We start from the raw sequence: 23,711 nt of genomic DNA, 5'->3' as shown, positions 1-23,711 counted from the left end.
GGAACACAAGCAGGGGGAGTGGGAGAGGGAGAAGCAGGCTTCCCACGGAGCAGGGAGCCCGATGTGGGGCTCAATCCCAGGACCCTGGGACCATGACCTGAGCCAAAGGCAGACGCTTAATGACTGAGCCACCCAGGCGCCCCTCAGGCATTTCATTTTAAGAGTCTATTGATGGAGAATTCTGAAGCAGCTTGGCTAATAGTGTTGAAGATTTACAAGGAGTTTAGTTTTTTTTCTAAAAGATTTATTTGTTTTGTGGGGCAGAGGGAGAGGGAGAGGGTCATAAGCAGACTCCACACCGAGAGTGGAGCCCGACGCGGGGCTGGATCTCACAACCCTGAGATCACAACCTGAGCCAAAACCAAGAGTTGGACGCTTAACGGACGGAGCCACCCAGACGCCCCGGCAAGGAGCTTTGCATCACGTAATGATCTCTGTTCATTAACTCTGGACTTAATTTCAGTCTCACTTCAAAAGCGTTACTTGGCGACATGAAAGGAGGTTTAATGACTGGTTTACAGTCGTTATCACGTCCCCTCTTCCAGAAGTGTCTACTTAAGAACTCTAGGAATGTAGTCTCTCAGACAGGAGTGGTTTCTGTTTGTAATTGTAATGGGGTGGGGGCGGGGCAGATGGGGAAAGCTGCTGGGAATTTATATGGATTGCTTTTGAAGAATATTTTGGTTCACTGCTACTTTCCCTCGTGTGACCCGTGTGACCCGTGCTTCTTGACGTAGGCCGGGGTTGGATTCTCTGCTGTGGGAACAGGCCTGCAGTGCAGGACGGTGGGCAGCATTCCCGGCCTCTCCTCACTAGATGGCAGTGGCTCCCTCCGGCGGGTATAACCAGGACTGTCTCCAGAAACTGCCACACTGACCTCATGGAGGCAGGGTCAGCCCTGATTGAGAAGCGCTGACACACACAGTCTCAAATCCCAACTTTTTTTTTTATTTTAACACATTTTATTTAACCAAATATATCCAAAATATTATCATTTTAACACATTGAAATATTTTATATTCTTTTTGTCATACTGAATCTTCAAAGTCAAGTGTGTATTTTAAACTGACGGCACACTCCAGTTCAGATTAGCCACATTCCAAGCGTCCAGTAGAAACATGTGGCTAAGTGGCTACTGTACTGATGGTTATGGAGTTGTTTTTATAAAATCAGATTCAAGAGACACACTGTGGTGTCCTGGTTTTGAGCTGGATCCAGGTTCAAATTCTGGTTTTGGCTCTAACACTGTATTCTTAAAACATTTGCTGATATCTATTCTCAAAAGTTATATAGTCCATATCTATGAGCAGACATGTAATAATGGAGACAAGTAAAGTCTTACTTTATTGTTCCAACTACTATAGGGCCCATCAGAGGAAGTGGTCAGTTCTACCTGGGTTGGGTCCGGTGGTGGTCAGGAAGAACTTCATAAAGAGGTAAAGTTTGAGCTCCATCCTGGAGCATGAGGTAGATGAAGGGCAAAAACAGAGTGAGGGAGGCTTAAAATGGTACTGCCCAGGAAATTGCTTAGAAGGTTGCTTCAGCCAAATCCCAACTTTTAGACTTAAGATGGCGCTAATTTAGAAGGACGGCATTAACTTGGGAGTGTCGGGATAGAAAACACTGGCCATCTGTTCGCAACCGGAGGTCAAGCACTGCTGTGAAGACCTTCCCCAATAACAGTCCAACCTATAGCTTTAATCCCACCCCAACCCTACACATCCAATTTTTTAAACATGTATCCCACAGAGCTTTTATTTTTTTAAGTAAGCTCCATCTAGGCCCAACGTGGGGCTTGAACTCACACCACCCTGAGATCAAGAGTCACATGCTCTCTGCCGCTCCCACTGCTTGTGCTCTCCTGCTCTCTCATTCTGTCAAATAAATAAAAATCTTTAAAAAAAAAAAAAGAGTCACATGCTCTACTGAGCCAGCCAGGCGCCCCCCACCCCCTACACATCCAATTTTTAAGTCTGATTCCTTACTCACTAGTTCTAGTGTATCCCCATACCATGCCCTCTACCTCTTCCTCCATTGTCCAGAGAGTTGTATCTGATTCCTTAAGGCTGTACTAAACGGACAATTCCCCCCTTGAAACTCTCCCAGACCTTTCTGTGAGAAATGCTAGCTTCTCCCTCAGAATGTGAAACTTCATCAACGGGACCTCTCTTGCTCCTCCTTAATTGTTTTCTGACAGTCTGGCAAACTAGAAGTCCTCTGCCCCCACCCCTTCTGAACTCACCTTCACGTGTGCGTGCACACTTGCACACAAGCACGTGCGCGCGCACACGCACACACACACGATTCTAATTTCCTTTTGGCCGAGGAAGTGTTAAAGAGAATGTTATGCTTTTTAATCTGAGGCACTCCTTTACATTCTGTGGAACCCTCTAACGGCACACAAATGTCTCCTAAAGGAAGCTGCCCCTGGGTCACCCTCCCCATTACACACTGGCATACAGTATTAGCTTAACTGGTGGACTGGTTGATTTTATGTGGAGAGGGCAGACCCAAGTTGGAGGCCTGAGCACGAGTTCCCAGAGGGCCAGGGGGCATCAGGACCTTCACCAGCCACGAGAGCACTGTTGATCTTCAAATATGATATGTGAAGAGGGAATTCTGAAAATAGTGATATTTAAGTAACCAATACATGTGGTTCAAAACTGCAAAGGTACCACAAGGAAAAGAGGGTTCGAGTGAAAATGAACTCTTTCTCATCACTCAGTAACCTTCCCTGGAAGGCACAGGCCCGGCTTCCTGGGTGTCCTCTCAGAGGTAATTTAGGCATACCCAAGAACCAAGGCCTAAATGGGAATCCCCGAAATGTCCATCAACAGATGACTGAATAAACAAAATGTGGCAGATCCATACAGTGGATAATTATTCAGCCATAAAAAGGAATTAAGTTCTGACACATGTTACAACATGGATGAGCCTTGAAAACATTTGCCAAGCGAAAGAAACCAGACACAAGATGCCACATATCATGGCATTCCCTTTATATGAAATGTTCAGAATAGGCAACCCCATAGAGACAGAAAGCTAGAGGCTGGGGGTGTGTGGGGGTGGGGGGTCTCGGTGAGTATGGGCTTTCTCTGGGGGTTGATGAAAATGTTCTGGAGTCAGTGGTGATAGTTGCACGATATTGTGAAAATACTAAAAACTGCTAAATATTTTCAAAAAGCCTGAGTATGTATCTTTATCTGTCATTAAGCATTTATTTTCTAAGCACCATCTTTTGGACTTGTAACGTTAATTTTTGAATTTTATTTTCTTTGCATTAACGTAGCATGTAGAAATAATCACTTATTAAAATAGCCCAGCTTGCCCATAATACCAATGATAATAAACCATTTTTTAAAAAAATAAAGGTAGGGGCCCCTGGGTGGCACAGTTGGGAGTCAGTTGAGTGTCTGACTCTTGATTTCGGCTCAGGTCACGATCTCGGGGTCGTGAGATCGAGTCCCGAGTTGGACCCTGGGCTCAGCTCAAGACAAGTCTGCTTGGGATTCTCAATTTCCCTCGCCCTCTCCCCCTTCCCTGCCCCCCACCAAGCAGGCTTGCGAGCACACCCTCTCTCTCTCTCAAATAAATAAATAAGTCCTTAAAGAATACAATAAAAAAATTTAGGGCACCTGGGTGGCTCAGATGGTTAAGCGTCTGCCTTCGGCTCAGGTCATGATCCCAGGGTCCTGGGATCGGGTCCCGCATCGGGGTCCCTGCTCCTTGGGAGCCTGCTTCTCCCTCTGCCTCTCTCTCTCTCTGTCTCTCATGAATGAATAAATAAAATCTTTAAAAAAAATTAAAAAGAATAAAGGTATAGTTTTTTGTTTTTTATATAAATCCTACACTATGCCACAATAATTCTGTCACTTTCCAAGTATCATGGAGATTATTCTAGATTAGAACGGATCAAGCTGTGGCATTCTTAATTACTATGTAGTATGTCATGTACGTCATTGTATGGACACATGTGTTTAAACGGCTAGTTCTCACCTGGGGGCCATTGGGTGCCCCCCCTCCCCCAAAGCAGGCAGTAGGCAATATCTGGAGATATTTTTCGTTGTCACCACTGGAAGTCGGGGGAGCTCCTGGCCTCTAGTGAGTAGAGCCCAGGGATGCTGCTCAACACCCTACAATGTACAGGACAGCCCCCACAGCAGGTATCCTCTCAAACTGTTACTAGTGCCCAGGTTGAGAAGCCCTGATTTAAGCAGCCCATGATCAAGGAAAACGTAAATTATTCCGAATATTTGCTTTTATAAATGATGTTGAATATGCCATCTTCCAGATATAGAACTTCCTTATATGTCATTTCCAGGTACATAATGATTCCCCTATTATTTTGGACACTTACTTTGTTCCCTTTTTTCCCAACATTTTAAAATTGGAATAAACATTTGTACAGTAAGCCTTTGTTCTTACTTTGGTTTTTTTTTTCCAGAAAATTATTTAGACTTCTAAAAGTAGGATTACTGGCTTAAAGGGGAATAAGTTTTTCCTCTGAGATATACGGGGCTCCCACTTCTCCTAGGAAGGGGATATTTCCCCCATTCTATCTGGTTATTGCTTTCATGCAAGAAAGTGAGTGATTTTCGCAGAGTGATTTTATATCCAGCCACTTACTAAGAGGTTTTGGTTGATACTCTTAGCACAGAGGTGAAGGTGGCTTTCGCTTCCTTACTATAATCTGTTGAGCCTCAACTCCAAATCATGCCAAACACACACAGAAGCTAAAACCTACATGTGTGCACGGTAAACACGGCTTCTGGACAAATCCTGTGCCCTCCATCCTCCTTCAAGCACATCACCACCCAAAGCTGGATGCGGCCATTGTACGGTTTGCTTTTAGTACCGTACTACCTACAGATAAATACATTTTCCCCCTCCTCTCCGATAGCTGTGACTCTTACGAATAGCTTCGAAGCTTCCAGAGCCTTATTAAATCGTAATGGTGCTGGTAGAGAGTCTTGTCTCTTTTTTTCCTCAAATTAACAGGATTAAGTCTAATATCTCAGTGTTACACATAACACGGGAAGTTCACTGAAGAGTCTTCATGATACTGAGAAAGTACCCTTCTTTCCCAGTTTTCCTAGAGTAAGTTTTTGTCTTTGCAAAATGGGTTTTGACTTTAATCAAGCTTTTTGTCCGCCCCACCCCCAGTTTGGCTTCAACAATTGCTATGGCTTGGTTTTGAGAGTACACAGCAAGCTAGAAAAAACAGGCTGTGTGGGCTGGAGGTGTGAATCACCAGCACCCTTCCCTTCCTCCCCAGGATATGGTCCAAGCATTGCATGTGAATGCCGCTGGCTACCAGCCAGCAAATAGGAGTGTGGCCTTTCCAATGGACACACCCTTGCAAATAGGACCGGTCTGTTCTCCTGAGCAAAATCACAAAGCCTGCTGAGGCTTGTAGGGAAAAACTTGAAAAAACACTCCGAAGCCCAGCTAAGAACATAAGCGACGAGGTCATCCTTAAATGTCCCTGAAGTATGATGGTTTCGTAAACGTCCCCACGCGGGAGTGACAGACCATGCCGCCTTCCCCGGGACTGAGGGGCTCCCAGGAGCATGGGACTTTCAGCGCTGGAACCAGGAAAAGTCCTGAGGCTGTAATTTAAAGGATGATTTTGAAAGGCACAAAACCCGTTTCTCAGAACAGGTGAAAAGTTCATCAACGGTGCGCTGAACCTCAAGTGCTGCTTTTTCGAGCTAAACTAAACTTGGGCAGGGCATGGGTTTCTCAGATCATTATGTTTCTGATTGTTCATAGCTGCCCTAAGCATATCAAGATATGATGCCTGACCAGAAGTAGGTAACTACAAAATTATTCCACCCTTTACCACTCAGGCCTTTTGAAAACAGGGCTCCCCAGAGTCCTAACTCCCGACAGGAAGTGCTGAATGCATTTTCCCCCTTTGTCATGTGACCTCCAGCTGTGCCTCCGTTTCCAGCACATTCCTTCTCCCTCAGTTGTCAGGCAAGTTTTTAACAGGAATACTATAGTCATCCAAACCACTAAGTTAAAAAGAAACGATTACCCGCTAACTCAGTAAAATCAGGTCCTGGCTCTTATACCATTACAGTATTTCTGGTTTTGAAGATCATCTAGATGGGCGCTTCTCCAGTCTTACTGTGCATATCAATCACTTGAGGATGTTGATGAAATGCAGATTATGCGTTCGCAGATCAGAGGGGGAGCGTGAGGTCCCAGTTTCACAGTTCACACTCAAGGTAATAAGAATTTTGTAGGATGATATTCTCCACGTTTCTTTGATCACATATCACTATTAGTTTAAAAAGTGAGCATGCACTCCTAATGTATCTATCTATTTATAGTTTATATTCATGTGTTGTTATAGCAGAATTGCACTTTTATTTTAAAAAGTTAATGTCCGTCAGCAGAGCACTGACTCAAGTAGCCCCCAGCCTGTTTTGAAGACCACTGATCCTGAAAACGCACCCATTACGTCAACATTCAGGGAATGCTCGTATTTCTCCAGGCATAAGAAAAGGGAGAAGAGAGAGAGAGAAACCGCGTGAGCAAGCACAGAGGGGCAGAGGCAGAGGGAGAAGCACACTCCCCAGTGAGCAGGGAGCCCGATGCGGGGCTTGATCCCAGGACCCTAAGATCATGACCTGAGCCGAAGGCAGACGCTTTACCCACTGAGCCGCCCAGGCGCCCCCTAGCTCCATTCTTTATACTAGTTAGCCTTTTCAAACTTTATACCAAGCCTGTAGAAAATGAGCAAGGAGGAGTTGATGAGAGCCTACAAGTAGGCCCTGTTTTGAACTGCAGACTTTTAACATTCACATTAAGAGACAGAGGAGCCCTCAGCTTACCTACACGCCTGGGAAAAACGGATACAGTTGATTCTAGTTTTTCCCGGTAGTTCTATTAAGTTGCCACGATCATCAGATTCGTGAACACCGAAACAAAGCTCTTGGGGAAATACAGGGTCTGGTCCCTTGGAGCCTCTAACCACAACATTTTCATCAACCAATCAATATATAACCTTGTTTTATGTGTGTTTCCGTTTAAAGATACCTCATTTTATTTATATATATATATATATTTGACTCTTTAACATTGAACTCAACAAGCAGCCCTCTGTCTCAACCCTGAACAAAACTCACACACCTTTCTCCAAAAGGCACAACACAGCCTTCTTGCACTTAGAACGCTAGACAGTACTCCAGCACTGTGCTTGGGAACTATTTTATTTTTTTTTTAATTTATTTATTCATGAGAGACAGAGAGAGAGAGAGAGAGAGAGAGAGAGGCAGAGGGAGAAGCAGGCTTCCCACTGAGCAGGGAGCCTGATGCAGGACTCGATCCCAGGACCCTGGGATCATGACCCGAGCCGAAGGCAGACGCTTAACCATCTGAGCCACCCAGGCGCCCTGCTTGGGAACTATTTTAAACAGTGAAATCGCCAACAAAAAGCACAGAAATGTGGAAGATTGTGGCATTAAGTAGAGCGCAAGGACACCTGTTTACAGTCGGAGCTGAAACGAGAAGGCAGCATGGCCTCGTCCGCCCTCAGCTGGGAAGGCGCACACTGACCTGCTCTGTGCTCGCCCACATAAGAGAGCACCAACACCACAGGTACTGCGTTGGGGGTTACAAATAAATTTTAGCGAGTAGATGAATTCACGAACACAGAATCCACAAATAATGAGTATTGATTGTAATTTATAACTTCGGTTTTAAGGAAGGAAAATTCTTACTCAAAAGTCAAGGGCCAGACACCAGTATGCTACAGCTGAACTCCTTCACGGTTTAAAGTTGAGCATCTTACAATTTATAAATTGCAGTTTATAAAAGCAATTAAGTTTCCTTTTCCATAATGGAAAAGAAAGCAATGTATGCCATCATTCGTTTTATTTAATATACTCATCGTCGTTAGCAAAAACTCTTTCTTATCCAATTAAATTCAGCCAGGAGTTACTGAGTATCTCTACCTGCAGAACACGGAGAGGTGTGGGATTATCTCAGCTGAAGCCATTTATCGTCCTCTGGACCATGGGAGGGGAGGTTGAGGCAATTCCTAACCCTAATCCCTGACAGAATATGATCGAGGCCACCGTAAATGTCTCATGTGCATGAGACTAGTAAAAACAGAATGCTATGGGGACCCAACGAAGGAGAAAGTGCACTCTGTTGAGATTGTCCTATGACACTTGATGGAGACAATGACATCTAAAAAGACCTTGAGGGGTTAGTACAATGGTAACGGAGCTGTGCGAGGAAGCGGCGAGAATGTCCTGATACCAGAAGCAGAGGAGCACTGTGAGGAGACGTGTTCTGGGAACCGAGTCAGAATCCAGCATGGCTGTAGGGTCAGTGAAAGGAATGGTCTCCACTGTTCTCGTGAGGCAAGACACAATGCCCCCAAAGTGCTAACAGACAAGAGAACCGGAAGGCCAATGGCTATGTGAGAAAGGGAGACCCGTCCAACTACCTTGATCCTTCATATTATTTCCAGAAGCTTCTTGGTTTACTCAACATTTACACTGCAGTGGTTAACTCTTTACTGGTCCATCTTTCACCTCCTTAACCAGATTATGAATTGGAAGCAAGTGCCAAGCCTCCTTCTTCCTTAGGCTCCCTCCCTCCGCAACACACAAAACACACACACCCAACCTACAAAAGATCGCCTGACACCAATATCTTCATGTCGCCAGTCTTTAGTAAATATTTACTCATTCAATAATTGGCTTGACAAACACACTGAGCCTTGCTCTGTTTCCTAATACAGGTTCTTCCCACGGAGCAGATGGCTACATTTTCTCATTAACTGTCCCTGCGTTTTCCCAGAATATAGGTACATGTGGAGAATGAGAATCTTTTAAAGTGCCACAATATTGCATTATACATTTTTATCTCCTTATCTAAAACTGAAAGTAAGTGTTCAGCACAATCTCTACAAATCTTAAGAGTTAAATTTATAAATGTATTGTTATGACCTTAAAAATCCTAATTTTTAGGCTATGTTCTATTTCAGCCCTTGAGTCTGTAATTCCTGAGAACTGACTTTAAATTACTAACAGTGTTCTTTGGATTGTCTTTGGAGTTTAAAATATTACATGAGAGTAAACATTTCTGAATATTCCTGAAGAAAAACTAGTTTTCTACATAAAATTATTTAAATCACATCTTAAATTGTTTCTTTCACAAATTATTTTAATTATATAAATATTTTAAGAAACCCATTCTTTTTTTATTTATTCTTTTTAGGGGTGGGGGAGGGGCAGAAGGAGAGGGAGAAAGAGAATCCCAGGCAGATTCCATGCCCAGCGCATGAGCCCCACATGGGGCTCGATCCCACAACCCTGAGATCATGACCTGAGCCAAAATCAAGAGTCCAATGCCCAACTGACAGAGCCACCCAGGTGGCCCAGAAGCCAATTCTTGTTCTTTACTTACTGCTCAAATAAAAATATCTCCAGTGGCACAAATTCAAAGAATATTAAAAACAGTAAATATTTAAATTTGAATATACTTCATGTAAAGTATGTGGCTTGCCACAGTAGCTAGTCTGTAGCTAAGAACTTATAAATTAATTTAACTATCATTCATTGTTTCTAACTTTGAGTTTTCTATTAGAAGTGACTACTACGGGCACCTGGCTGGCTCAGTCGGAAGACTATGCGACTCTTGATCTCAGGGCCGTGAGTTTGAGCCCTACACTGGGTGTAGAGATTACTTAATAGTTAAAAAAAGAAGGAGTATTAAATTTTGAGGCCCCTGGGTAGCACAGTCGGTTGAGCGTCCAACTCTTGGTTTTGGCTCAGGTTGTGATCTCAGGGTCATGAGATGGAGCCCCAAGACAGCTCCGTGCTCAGCTCAGAGTCTGGTTAAGAGTTTCTCTCCCTCTGCACCCCCCGACTTGTGCATGCTCTCTCTCTTTCTCTCTCATAGATAAATAAATCTTTACCAAAAAAAAAAAGAAATGATTACTAGATTTAATAACAGAGGCAAATTCAAAAATACTCACTTTTGCAGTCAAATTATTTTACTTACTGTCTCAAAACCTCGATGTGGGTGATCAGGAAATCCGCCTGGTCTACCTCCTTTAAATTCATCAAACAGTAAAAATGGATCCAGATTTTTTAACTGAAATAAAAATTAAATCCAGCAGATTAGACATGCCTTTTAAATCACACTAGTAGCGGCTATATTCATGGACAGATCTAGCAAAACTCACTGAAAACGACATAGCTAATGAGAAACTTTTGCAGTGAAAATTACTTTCAGGAAAGAACTACTTACACACACACACACACACACACACACAGAGACTGGCTAAGTTAAAGAGCTGATTTTATAAGAAGTACGAAGAGAGGAAAAACATTTCATGATCATCTAAGATCTAAATGGTTAAGCACAAACAAGATACTGTCTATCCTAAACAGATGCAAAAAATCAGTGATTGCATTATCATAAATGCTCTGGAGGAAGACAATTTAACATATATGTTAGACTACTCCATCTGGGCAAAGATACACATGAAATTATGATGGGAGATGGGCTGAGGAAAGAGGTCGAATCTTAGAGGAGTTGGGGGTTTTATTCTGAAGGTGACAGGTTTTAATCAGAGGTTAAGAAGATCAGATTTAGAAAGATCACTCTAGCATTCAAGTGGGAAGATGCTGGGAGAAGGAAGAGACAGGAGACAGAGTAGTCAGAAGGCATTTTGACTAGTCCAGGCAAAAACACAGGTCCGCTTAGGCAACAGCAGTAGAGATGGAGAATGAGAAACAGAGCACTGGATGCCCCCCAGATCTCTAGCTGTAGTGCCTAGGAAGATGGGAGAGGCATCCAGAAGCACAAGGAATCTAACAGAAGCCGCAGCTCTGAAATAGCTATTTTAGGTAGTCATTTTAGGTCACGCTGACCTTGAGATATCTACATAAATGTTATCTATACTAACTATCGTTAGTGTCCAGTATATTGTACAAAAGGTCGAAGGCAACTGAAGATAAATCTCGAGCTCAAATGAGAGGCAGAAACAGATGAGGCAGTCATCAGCGTAGTCATCAGCGTGTCCAATTCTTGGCCATTTGTTATTCTATAAAAATTTTTATTAAGTTTAAAAGCTAATAGAAATAAAAATGTTGGGCTTCTGATTGGAATCACTTTGAGTCTATGGACCAACGGGGAAAGATTGGCTTTTTTTTTTTTTTTAAAGATTTTATTTATTTATTTGAGAGAGAGAGAATGAGAGATAGAGAGTACGAGAGGGAAGAGGGTCAGAGGGAGAAGCAGACTCCCCGCTGAGCGGGGAGCCCGATGTGGGACTCGATCCTAGGACTCCAGGATCATGACCTGAACCGAAGGCAGTTGCTTAACCAACTGAGCCACCCAGGCGCCCTGGCCTTTTTTTTGAGAGAGAGAGAGAGAGTGCGTGCACAGGAACATGGGGAGAGGGGCAGAGGGAGAGGGAAAGAGAATCTTAAGCAGGCTCAACAAGTAGCACGGAGCCCAAGCCAGGGCTCCATCCCATGACCCTGAGATCATGACCCGAGCTGAAATCAAGAATGGGATGCCTAACCGACTGATCCACCCAGGTGCCCCGAGGGAAGGTTGATATTTATATAATATTGAGGTTTCCTACACATAAACATATTTATCTCCATCTATTTGGGGCTTTTAAAAGGTCTTTCACTAGGATTTGTAATTTTCTCCATAAAGACTTTGTATATATATATTTTAAAGTTTTTGTAGCTAACATTTTTAATGACATTGCAAATAGGATTTTTAAATTATGTTCTTGAACAGTATGCTACTAGGGAGTAAAAAATGTGAATAGAAAAGTGATTTTTGAACATTGCTAAGCTCTTATTAATCTATCTGTAGCTTCTTTTGGGTTTTCTTTGTGGACATTCAGATCACCGGTGTATTTATCAATAAGCTTTTGCCCAGCAGTTCACAAATTACTTTTGCTTGCACTAGATTAAAGCTGTCGCAGGCTGCCGTTTTTCTGGGTTTTGCTAGGCCTGGCTGGCCTCCACAAGGCTTCTCATTCACCAACCCAAGCTGAAACAGTGGCCACTATCTAGGACATGCTGTTCTCATAACCGAGGACAGGAGCAAATGGAAGCCAAGCCAATAGTGTGCAATCACATTAACACGTCCCATTGGTCACAGCATATGACATGGCCAAGCCCCCAAGGCAGGAGGAGGGCACTTAAATCCTGCCTATGGGACTCACAGGTAATGTACCTAAAAGTGGGGGGGGAGTGTATAATCCCATGGGGAGTGGACAGTTAATATTTGGGGATAATATTCCAACCAACACCCATCAGCAAATAATGGGCTTTTCCCCTTCATTTTCTTTTCTTTCTTTTTTTTTTTTGAGATTTTATTTATTTGACAGAGAGAGACACAGCGAGAGAGGGAACACAAGCAGGGGGAGAGGGAGAGGGAGAAGCAGGCTCCCCGCCGAGCAGAGAGCCCGATGCGGGGCTCGATCCCAGGACCCTGGGATCACGACCTGAGCCGAAGGCAGACGCCTAACGACTGAGCCACCCAGGCGCCCCTTCATTTTCAATCTTTACACGTTCTGTTTCTTTTTCTTGTCTTTTTGCAAGCTAGCGCGTCTACGACAATGCTGAATAGAAATGACTAACAGATGTCCTTGTTTTCTCCCGGATTTTATATAGATTGCTTTTTCAAGATTGACCAGCACACAGGTTGTTTAATGCAGGTTTTCTGCAGATTCCCTTCATAAGATAAAAGAATTCCCCTTCCATTTCTAGTTTACTAATTTTCTGAATATACACAGTTGTTCAATTTTATTGAATGCTTTTTCTGCACTATTGAGATGGCTTTTTTTTTTCCTGTAGTCTCTTACTGTTGGTAAATTATGTAACTAGATTTTCCAACATTAAACCAAATTTGCTACATTCTGACAATCCAAACTTTGTGGTGATGTATTTTATCTTTTTTATACACTGCTGTACCTGGGTGGTTAATATTTTGCTTATGATTCTTGCAAAAATGTGTATAAAAGCGATGTACTGATCCTTTCACTTGCTGTCCTCATCTGGTCCTGACTGCAAGGCAATGTCATTTCATGAAGTGATGGGAGGACTCCCGGCAGCCTCATCTCCTGGACAGTTTGCACGGTACTGGAGGTATCTGTATCTTAAATATTGGGTGAAATTTGTTTGTAAAATCATCTGGACCTGTTGTCTTTGTAACAGGCTTTTAAAATACTGACTCTATTGCCCTAATGGCTATGAAACCATTCAGACTTTCTTCTTTCTTTCTCACTGTTTTTGGACTCTAAGACTTTCTCCAGCTCCCCAGCAGCTGAGCTAATTACATTTTCAAGTTACTTGTTTGTTTCAGGGTATCTACTGGATCATGCTGCTAGAAATGAGAGTACTAGACCCTCTCTTTGTCCCTGGCTCTGGTTTCTACTCTCTTATTTTCACTTTCCATGGGAAAACACACACACACACACACACACACACACACACACACACACATACATACACACACACCATATACTGTGCACACACATAAATTCAACAAGCTGGTGCAAGTTTTTCACATAACCAAATCTCAGTTCCTTCACTTTAAAATGTGGACTGTCATCCATAAAAAGCTGGGCCACTTTGCAACCCATCTCAGTTGGTGTTTCATGCAGTGAAATATTAAAAGGTAACTGAAAAGGAAAACATTTACTGAATTCTCCCCCAAACGCCCAAGAGGGCACGTCAACCTCAAGGTCCATTTCAAACCGCCCTCACTGCTCTCCAGCACATCCCCAATATTTCCATCTCCTCTCACTCAACTCCTCACACCCTCATACCCTCTCACCTTCTGGAATGGACACTCTCCCACCAGGAACCCTCCTACCCCTTCCAGTGAAAATCAATCCTGGATCTTTTCAATTTTATCCTGTCACTCATAACTCCACTTCAGCTCAATGAAAGGCCATGAATGGAACCAGGGCTGGGAGGAGGAGGGTGAAAATTCTCCTCTCATATTTTTTTAAAATTTTTTTTAAGATCTTACTTATTTATTTGAGAGAGAGGATAAGCGGAGGGGAGAGGGAGAAGCAGGCTCCTTGCTGAGCAGGGAGCCCGATGCGGGGCTCGATCCCAGGACCCTGAGATCATGACCTGAGCCAAAGGCAGATGCTCAACAAACTGAGCCACCCAGGCGCCCCTCTCCTATTATTTCTTTTTCCTCTCACAGGATAAGACGTAGCTGAAAGGACTGGAAACAATGAACGGGGAGAGCAGCTGGTCCAATGCCTGGAGCGCACCAGTCTGACACAGATGGGTGGGATCTGCTACAGTGCACCGACAAATCTCTGAGCCACAGTTTCCCCACATGCAAAAGAAAGGCTTCAGATGGCTTTTTAAGATGGCTTTTTAGTTCTACACTATTAGGGTTCCATGATATTAAAATGTGGGTAAAAAGGAGATGAATACGTATTGCTTCTTGGTATCAGTTTGGTGTCCAAAAGATAGGTGAAGGGCATGAAGAGATACAAACCTCCAGTTACAAAATAAGTAAGTCATGGGGGGTGGAAAGGACAGCCTAGGGAATGGTCGGTAACACTGTAACATTACACTGTCTGCTGACAGATGGGGCCCAGGCTTGCGGTGGCGAGCAGTTCATAATGTACATAAACATCAAATCACTATGTGGTACACCTGAAGCTAATACACCATCCACTATACTTCAGCAGAGAAGTAAAAATACTGTAACACACACCAAAAAAACTGTAAAAAAAAATGGAAAGAGTTTCACATGAGCAAATATGGCCTGCTGTTAAATAAATCGTGAAAAGCTGAGGTTCCTTCTTGCCAAGCCCACCCTCATCACCATCCACCGCTCACAGGACAAGAGTCCTCACTTGGCAAGGACTGTTTGTTCTATATCGATCGCACATTCGAACCTTCTGGCTGCCAATCCGTGATGCAGGGACAGACACAAGGAAAAGCCTGCAGAAGCCGGAGGCTGGTTGAGGAGAGCCAGAAGGATGAAGTGTTTATGGCCAAGAGATGGGGCACAAGTGTGAGACACTCTTCCTCCAACAAGCAAGAGTATCTTGCATCAGACTACTGTACTAAAGTGTGATTTGCAGGGTTGAGTATCAGGCTTTATTAAAGTTTCTAACATTTGGGGGCACCTGGGCGGCTCAGTCGGTTAAGTGTCTGTCTTCGGCTCAGGTCATGATCCCAGGTTCCTGGGATGGAGCCCCGCGTTGGGCTTCCTGCTCAGCGGGGAGCCTGCTTCTCCCTCTCCCTCTGCAGCTCCCCCTGCTTGGGCTCTCTCTGTGTGTCAAATAAACAAATAAACTCTCAAAAAAAAAAAAATAAATCAAGTTCCTAACATTCAGTAAACATTTAGCAAGTATTCAAGGGCATGTCAAGGGCATGCCTTATGATCTGTAGGCAGGATTTGACTGATAGAACTCGGATTTTCTACGTTTTGACGTGGTCACCAACTCATCCACATCTTTCTCTCACTACATATTAAACTGATGATCTTTTCAAAGTTCTTGAACAATAGGAGAATGTCCTTTCCTTCACACAGTTCCAAATCCTTTAGTGGCCAAATGCAGGTGGCAGCTTCCAAGCTATTTCTTCCGATGTCTTGAGAAGGCCAGTCAAGACCTGTGGCCACCACCCCTCCAGTCTGTGGTACTCCCTTAGTAAAGCTCCAGCTGCCTGGCCTTTTATTTAAATCAGGAGGCACGCATAGCTACCAGGAATGTCAGTTCCTTGGAGATAGGGCCAACACTGTGCTTTTTTATGATGCTCCACTCCATCTAGAGTAACTCTGTGTGCATAGAAGATACTACGAACATCCCAAGTGGTCCTTATGTTAGGTCCCTAGGCACCCTGGTAGCTGGGTGTGGTCACATGACTGAAATCTGGCTAATGGGAGGTGTGTAGAAGTTGCTGGGTAAGCCTTTTAGGGAAACCCTTTATATATATTTAAAAAAGGAGGGGGGCTCCTGGGTGGTTCAGTCGGTTAAGCGTCTGCCTTCGGCTCAGGTCATGATCCCGGGGTCCTGGGATCGAGTCCTGCTTCTCCCTCTCCCACTCCCCCTGCTTGTGTTCCCTCTCTCGCTGTCTCTCATTGTCAAATAAATAAATAAAATCTTTTAAAAAATTACATTACATTAAATGGATGGATAGCTGGCAGCTTGCTCTTTTCCCTCTTCCTCCTCTCTGCACCCAAGGGCAAATGGTTGCTATTGCCCCAACAGCTCTCTTGGGCCACAAGGTGATGCACTTAAGAAAGTACTAAAAATGATGAACTAAGATAGAATGAGCATGGGTCTCTGAAAAGTGGGAGGCCTTCGGGCCCACCCTAGACCTTGGGTTTTCCAAAGAGAAACACAAATCCTTACATATGTATACCACTGGTTTTAGTGGCTACTTTGTTACACAGCTGAACCTAACCCTAACTGAGAGACAGCCAATAATGCCTTGGCAGCAGCCTGGAACCAACTGAGAGCCCACCCTCCCAACACCCCACAAAACGCCAGCCTATATCAAGGCAACATGGCAGCGGCAGAAGGGAAAGGCCCATCGAAGGCAGACTCCAGCAACTCAGACTACCTCCTGGGCCTACTCAGCATCTAGACAGGGGCCCAACAGAAACGATGAAAAGGCAGAAGGAAACTGCCAGCACGTAGTCCAGACTGCGATCTAGATTCAGCCTTGAATGGACTTGAGCTATGACTCTATGCTCCTCCACCTGGACTCAACATCCCGAGACCCTGATAATGGAGAGGGCCATCTACAGAGGCTGTATCGATCAGGACCAAGATTCCTCAAGGTTATTTGATATCAAGGGACTCATAATTTTTAAGTGTGTAATGGGATTACAGTTTTATTTTTTAAAGTTTGTATCTTTTAGAGACACAAACTGAAATGAGAATGTCCGTGAGTTGATCACTATGGAGGTTGGGTACATGGAGATTTCATTACACTGTTTTCTTTTTCTAGGTTAGAAGTTCTTCGTGATAAAAAAAAATATGTCTGAGAGTGGTCCCAGGAAAATCACGTTCCACCAAGGAGTGTCCGCTGGAAGGGGGGGTGGAGGACAGAGGCGGGTACAAATGAGTCGTGGGCTTCCCTCCTGTTGGGGGCCCCGTCGAAGAAGCTGCTAACATCACGCTATGCAATCATTCACACCCAGTTTGGCTGCCTCGGCCCACACAGAATCGTAATAAAAGGTGTGAGCTAACCCTCCTCCTTCTCTTCTTTATTGTTCATCACCAAAAGGCTCAGTGGAAGCTTTGTAAACAGTTCTACTTCCTCATTTACACCCAGAGGGAACAGGTCACTGAGGGCCACTCATTCCAAACACTGTTGTAAATTCTACACTAAAATAGCTTTGGGCTCCAAAGTGTCAGAGATGTTTCTTCAGAGACAACGCGTTGGCACAAAATTTTTAAATGTAGTGCCCTGAAACTAGATCGGTGCTTCCCTTCTCTGCTGACTGGAGGGTGAGGGGTCTACCATTCCGACAAGCTGATAAGAGTGCAGAGCGCTGAAAAAATATGGTGACAATTGAAATGGTCAAAAGCAGGTCCATGAGTAAGCCAATAATGGTATGCTGTACATGGGAGCACGTCACAGCTATTTAAATGATGTTCGTGAAGGGGGCGCCTGGGTGGCTCAGTCGGTTAAGCGTCGGACTCCTGATTTCAGCTCAGGTCGTTATCTCAGGGTTGTGAGATCGAGCCCCGGGTTGGGCTCCACACTGGGCGTGGAGCCTGCTTAAGATTCTCTGTCTCTCCCCTGCCCCTCCCAGCCTCGCATGTGTGTGCACTCTCTCTCTCTCTCTCAAAAGAAAAAAAAAAAAAAAAGATGGGCATGAACAATTTATAATACCATGGGAAGTGCTTATGTTACCCTGTTATATGAAAAAATAAGGACACAAAATTGTTTATTTTATATAATCACCATGATGTAAAATATACAGCTACATGGAGACAAAAGGAAACACCCTCTGTCTTAATCGTGATTAAACCAGGGTGATGGCGTTAGAAATGATTCCGATCCACATATTTTTCCTTAGGGTAGAGGCATACACAGGAGACCCTCTGAATTAGTAGAATGTGGGGGGTCTTTAAAGCACAGGTTTTCAGCCAGGGACTCTTAACTGGGTACCATGGACAGAATTCAGGGCAGCTATAAACTTGGCTGGGAAAAAAGTTACATCTTTCTTTTCAACTAACCTCTAACGGAAAATTGTTTTTCTTCTGGACTTTTTTTTTGTAGTACAATGATATAATAAAATTTACCAGTTACCATTAAGTACATTGACACTGGTGAGCAACAGTCACCACCAGCCATCTCCAGACTGAAATTTAATACTTTAATCATGAATACAGTCAAAGAAGCAGAGCAGGGGCGCCTGGGTAGCTCAGATGGTTAAGCGTCTGCCTTCAGCTCAGGTCATGATCCCAGGGTCCTGGGATCAAGCCCCGCATCGGGCTCCCTGCTTGGCGGGGAGCCTGCTTCTCCCTCTCCGTCTACTGTTCCCCCTGCTTGTGCTCTCTCGCTCTATCAGATAAATAAATAAAATCTTGAAAAAAAAAAGCAGAGTAAATTTCCAGTATCTGTGACTCTGTCATCACTAGAAATCAAAGCTGTTTTCATATCACATGACAGTTGTTGCAAGTATACTGAACTACTTTTTTAAAGATTTATTTATTTGTTGGAGGGGAGGGGCAGAGGGAGAGAGAGAATCCTCGAGCAGACTCTGCACTGAGTGCGGAGACCAACGCGGGGCTCGATCTCAGGACCCTGAGATCACAACCTGAGCCAAAATCAAGAGTCAGATGCTTACCAGACTGTGCCACCAGGCGCCCCGGTATACTGAACTATTCTTGTTCCTGATCCTCACGGCTTTGAAATTAGATAGTTATATGACCTGCCACCAAGTCTTGTTATTTAATGCAAAATTACTAGATTACAAATTCCTTTTGTAATATTGTGTTCGCCATATTTCGATATGTTTTCCTTTGTAATCCTATGTATTTTATTTCCTGCATTTAAAAAATATTATTCTGGGGCGCCTGGGTGGCTCAGTCAGTTAAGCATCTGCCTTCGGCTCAGGGCATGATCCCAGGTCCCTCGCCCTCTGCCTCTCCCCCTCTCTGTCAAATAAATAAACAAAATCTTAAAAAAAAAAAAGCAAAAAAAATATCATTCTGAGAAGAAACGTGTTGTTTTCATCAGACCGCCGAAGGAGTTCACGAGACAAAAGAAAAATTAAGAAACCTTCAGCAGATGTGTTCTGGCAGATGGAGTAATTAAAGTATTAGCTACCCTCGACATACAATAATGGCTTTACTAATGCGTGTCCAAATTCTCTGTAATTTGTCTGTGGTGACGTGGCCTAGTACAATATGATACCACATCCATCTGTATCTCCCCAACATCCACTGTGCATTTAGCCCTTAGAATAATCCTGTCTGTGTGTCTCCCTTTGGAAAACAATGTCTGATGGACCCCAAAAGACATTCACAGACGAAAAGGAAGCTAATGGCAGAAAGAGTATGAGAATATCAGAGCAGATTTTAAGAAGAGGAACAAACTGACCTCATTTTTAAAAAAGAATCCATTTCCCTAATATACTACTCCTTTTATTCAAAAATATTTTTTTAGGGGGGAAGATGCTCAACACCACCAATCATCAGGGAAATGCAAATCCGAACCACACTGAGAGATCACCTCACACCTGTCAGAATGGCTAGCATCAAAAAGACAAGAAATAACAAGTAGAGGGAAGGGTGTAGAGAAAAGGGAACCCTTGTGCACTGTCAGGAGGAATGTAAATTGGTGCAGCCACTATGGAAAACAGTAGGAGGTTCCCCGAAAAATATGACCCAGCGATCCCACTTCTGGGTGTTGACCCAAAGAAAAAGAAAACACTGACTTGAAAAGTGATCTGTACCCCCAAGTTCACTGCAGCATTATTCACAAGAGCCAAGACACGGAAACCACCTAAATGCCCACTGAATGGAAAAAGAAAACATGATATATATGTGTGTGTACACACACACACACACACACACACACACACACACACACACACACAATGAGATATTACTCAGCCATAAAAAAATGAGATCTTGTCATGTGCAATAACATGGGTAGATCTTGAGGGCATTATGCTAAGTGAAATAGAGAAAGCCAAATACCTTATGAGCTCACTTACGTGTGGAATCAAAAAATAAATAAATGAATGAAGCTCACAGACACAGAGAACAGCTTAACGGTTGTTGCCAGAGGTGAGGGGTGGGGGGTGGGTGAAAAACATCAAGGTGTTCAAAAAGTACAAACTTCCAGTTATAAGATAAAGAAGTGATAAGATCAATAAGCCCTGGGGATGTCATGTACAGCATGGTGACTGTAATTAACATTATTGTTTTGCATATTTAGAAGTTGCTAAGAGAGTAAATCTTCAAAGTTCTCATCACAAGAAAAAAAAGTTGTCTAACTACGTATGGTGACGGATGTTAACTAGATTGATTGTGGTAACTGTTTCGCAATATACGCAACTACCAAATCGCTATGTCATCCACCTGAAACTAAGACAATGTCATATGTCAGTCATACTTCAATCAAAAAATCTTTTTGGAATCTGGGATGGTGATGAGCACTGTATTCCCTGGGCCATAACCACCATTTGATACCTTTCTGTGCAGATAAGATGTTCTTTTCTGCAAGTCCCACGTCCTCTGTAATTTTCAAATAAAACTGCTCTCGTGCTGAGAGAGGTCTACCTAACCTAAAATCACCTCCTACGAGAGAAGCCTTCACGCGCCCCTCTCCCCACAGGAGGTCCACAGAGTCGGGTCTCAGTGGTTTTTCCATGAACCCAAATCCCTGGCGAGGCTGACTGGCCAAGGGGGTAGGGGGGTATGTGACCCTGGGAATTTGGAACTGGAACCTAAAGTTACTCCCCGGTGCTTTGAACTGCGGGCGAGTCAAGTTGGGGCTATAAGGTGGGCGTGTTGGGAGATGTGCACGCTCAGGCTGGTAGATCAACCCAGGATAGGAAAGGCAATGTGGAGAGGGGTGAAGATGCTTCGGCTGCACCTTCTGCGCCGGACCTCTGTACCCACGTTAGCGAAACCCCCTTCGGGCTAGGGCTGGTCCAGTGGGGACCCTAACTGCTGAGTTTAGAGTCGGCCCCTATGGCACCCCGACAAGGCGGCTCATGATTTTCCTGGGCCCTCTCTTCCCAAGTTAAGCCTCAGTGTGTCCCGCCCCGCCCCCGTGCCTTCTGCAGGAAAGCACGAAACAGCCGGAACAGCCACCCAAGCAGCGTACCTCGGGTCTGCCAATGCTTCTGCGGACCCTGGCTCCAACCCCTTCCGACTGCTCCCGGCTCAGCACTGACAGGGTAACCTTCTTGGAGGATGCCATGTCGAAGTCCAAAGAGAGTGTTCCGATGCTAAGCTGTAGAGGTTAGAGGACCAAAAAAGGAGCAACAAGAAAGAAAAATCGTAAGGCGGCCACATCCAAAGACTACGAAATAAAGGATATTAAATTCAGACCTGCCCGAAATATTAACAGCTACAATATATTGACTCCTCACTCTGTACAAGCCCTAGGTTAGGAAATTTAAAACAATAATGCTGGTGAACATGTACAAGTACTAATGTATCAGTACCACTAATTATTTGCAATCTCATATAATCCCACAGCCATCTTTTACAAGGTTTAGCAATAACAGCTCTGCTGGGGACTTACCACTAAAGAGCAATTTATCTGCTTTCCTTTTTTTTTTTTTTAAGTGGGCTCCACGCCCAGCGTGGGGCTGGCACTTATGACCTCGAGGTCAAGAGTCGCATGCTCTACTAACTGGGCCAGCCAGGCGCCCCTTTATCTGCTTTATCTCATCGAAATTTCTCAACCTCCCCAACCCCACATTGCCCGCAAGAGGTAGGTGCTACCACGAGGCTGAGATGTATGTGGTGACTAACGGAACACGAAGGAAATCCATGAGGTCTGTGACTCTCACCAGAACATGTCGAAGATCTCGGCACTGAAAGGATCTTCGAGGGTCACCAAATTCAAAGATCCATCTATCCCTAAAGTTCAGGGCCAAGTTTAGTGGCAAGAAATCTTTTAAGTTTTGTCAGGAAGTCTTCAAGAGCTCCGGAAACAGAAGGAGGAGGTGCCCTTGACAATGCATCCTGTATTTGAGGACCAGTCTATACCCCGCCTTTGTGATTCAAAAGAGTTTTCTCTTTGTGGGCCTGAGTTCTAAGGAATGGAGCATCCCAGAACAAACACAATCCATCTCTTTTCCACTTCAAACGCTTGCAGATGGTACCACCAAATCCCTAAAACTCTTCTTCAAGCGAAATACAATCCATTCCTTCAAAGATTCCTACTCAAATCAAGAGAGATGCTTTAGGAAGAAGCATAGACCCTAGGGCCTGAGAGCCTGGGTTTGCATCCCGGCGTCACCGGGTACCAGCTGTGTGACCCGAGGCCACTTGCTAAGCCTCTCTGTTCCTCAGTTTTTCCATCTGCGAAATAGGGGTACTAAGGCTGCCTACCTCAAAGTGCAGGTAGTGAGCCTTCTAAGAACGTTAGCTCCCGTTATTGAGAGCACTCTACTCCCCAAGTCCCGGCCCGTCCGTCAAAATGTGTCCCCCCGGGGGCAGGCAATCAATCAATCAATACTTACTGGATGCTGGACAGTGGGGCTCAGAAGTGAATTCAATCCTCAAAGCGGTATAGAACCGTCATCACCTACCTACAAGCAACTAGGAAGGGTTTTCCCCCTCCATGCGCCACTTCTAGGTCCTTCCAGACTCCCGCCCGTAAATGCTGTGCACGCGGACAACTGACGAGGTGCTTACCAGATCGCAGTGCTTGGCAGACAGGAAAGCGGCCTACCACCTTCGCCCAGTGTCAGAGACCTACTGAAGCATCTCCCGTCCCCTCCCAGGAGCCTCCCCCGGGAGTCGACGGCGGGCTGAGGAAGGCGGGGTCCCGCGCAGTGAGCTCAGCACCCCCGCGGGCCTGCGGTCCCCACGCAGCTGCGGCGGCTGGGGCGGCGGCGCTGGGCGCGGGCGCTGAGCTCAGGGCGGGGAGGGCGCCGGGCCAGCCGTCTCACCGTGACTCAGCGCTTCGCCGCCCGCGGCCGCCGGGTGGGCGGGAGGCGGGAGTCTGCAGGTCCCCGGGGGGCTGGGAGGGTGGGAAACGCTCCATTGTTTCCGGGCCGCGGGGCTCCTCTCGCGCCGCCCTCCGCCCCTCCCCTGCGGGCTCTGCTGCCCAGCGACCTCTGCGCCCCTTCCGCCCGGGAGAGATGCGACCCCCCCTCCAGGGTCTGGGGGCTCCCTGGGCCGGGCAGGTGCTCCGATCCGGGCGCTGTGGGTTCCATTTGTGCCTCCATCGCTTGTTAGCCGCGCGAGCTGGGGCCGGTGGCTCAGCCTCTCTGTGCCCCCAGGTCTTCCACTGTGAAAGGGGATAATAGAACCCCCCTGGTAGGGTTGTAGTGAGAATTCAATGAGCTTGGTATGCCCCCAGTACTACACGAAAGTTTGGCGCTTAGAACGGGGGTGGGGGGGGCGGGGAGGAAGATGGGGGGAGTCTCAGAGCCCAGACTTTTTTGCTCCTGCCTAAAAAAGAGACTCACTCTGGTGGGGAGCCAGGTGGTTAAGAGCTTGGTTGCTGTGGAGGGCAGTGGGCAGG

General features: G+C 45.1%; 1 protein-coding gene across 3 annotated transcripts in view; it reads right to left on the bottom strand.

The window, feature by feature from the left end:
• Positions 1 to 23,105, bottom strand: part of PIR (pirin) — a 103,180-nt gene extending 80,075 nt beyond the window's left edge. Inside the window, exons 1-3 of one of the 3 annotated variants that reach the window (XM_025857648.2) lie at positions 22,877 to 23,105; positions 21,333 to 21,461; positions 10,027 to 10,119 (exon numbers count right to left, since the gene is read on the bottom strand). In XM_025857648.2, the coding sequence (XP_025713433.1) occupies positions 10,027 to 10,119; positions 21,333 to 21,428 (189 nt within the window). In that variant the 5' untranslated portion in view covers positions 21,429 to 21,461; positions 22,877 to 23,105. Of the gene's footprint in view, positions 1 to 10,026; positions 10,120 to 21,332; positions 21,462 to 22,026; positions 22,139 to 22,701; positions 22,850 to 22,876 lie in introns of those variants that run through there. The other 2 variants (XM_025857650.2, XM_025857649.2) reach the window with 2 other exon arrangements.
• Between the last annotated feature and the right edge of the window lie 606 nt (positions 23,106 to 23,711).

The sequence above is a fragment of the Callorhinus ursinus genome, unplaced genomic scaffold (genome assembly GCF_003265705.2).
Source record: "Callorhinus ursinus isolate GAN/ISIS: 27379988/994484 unplaced genomic scaffold, GSC_fseal_2.0 scaffold16, whole genome shotgun sequence".
Taxonomy (NCBI): domain Eukaryota; kingdom Metazoa; phylum Chordata; class Mammalia; order Carnivora; family Otariidae; genus Callorhinus; species Callorhinus ursinus.
This window is presented reverse-complemented; position numbering and strand designations above follow the sequence as displayed.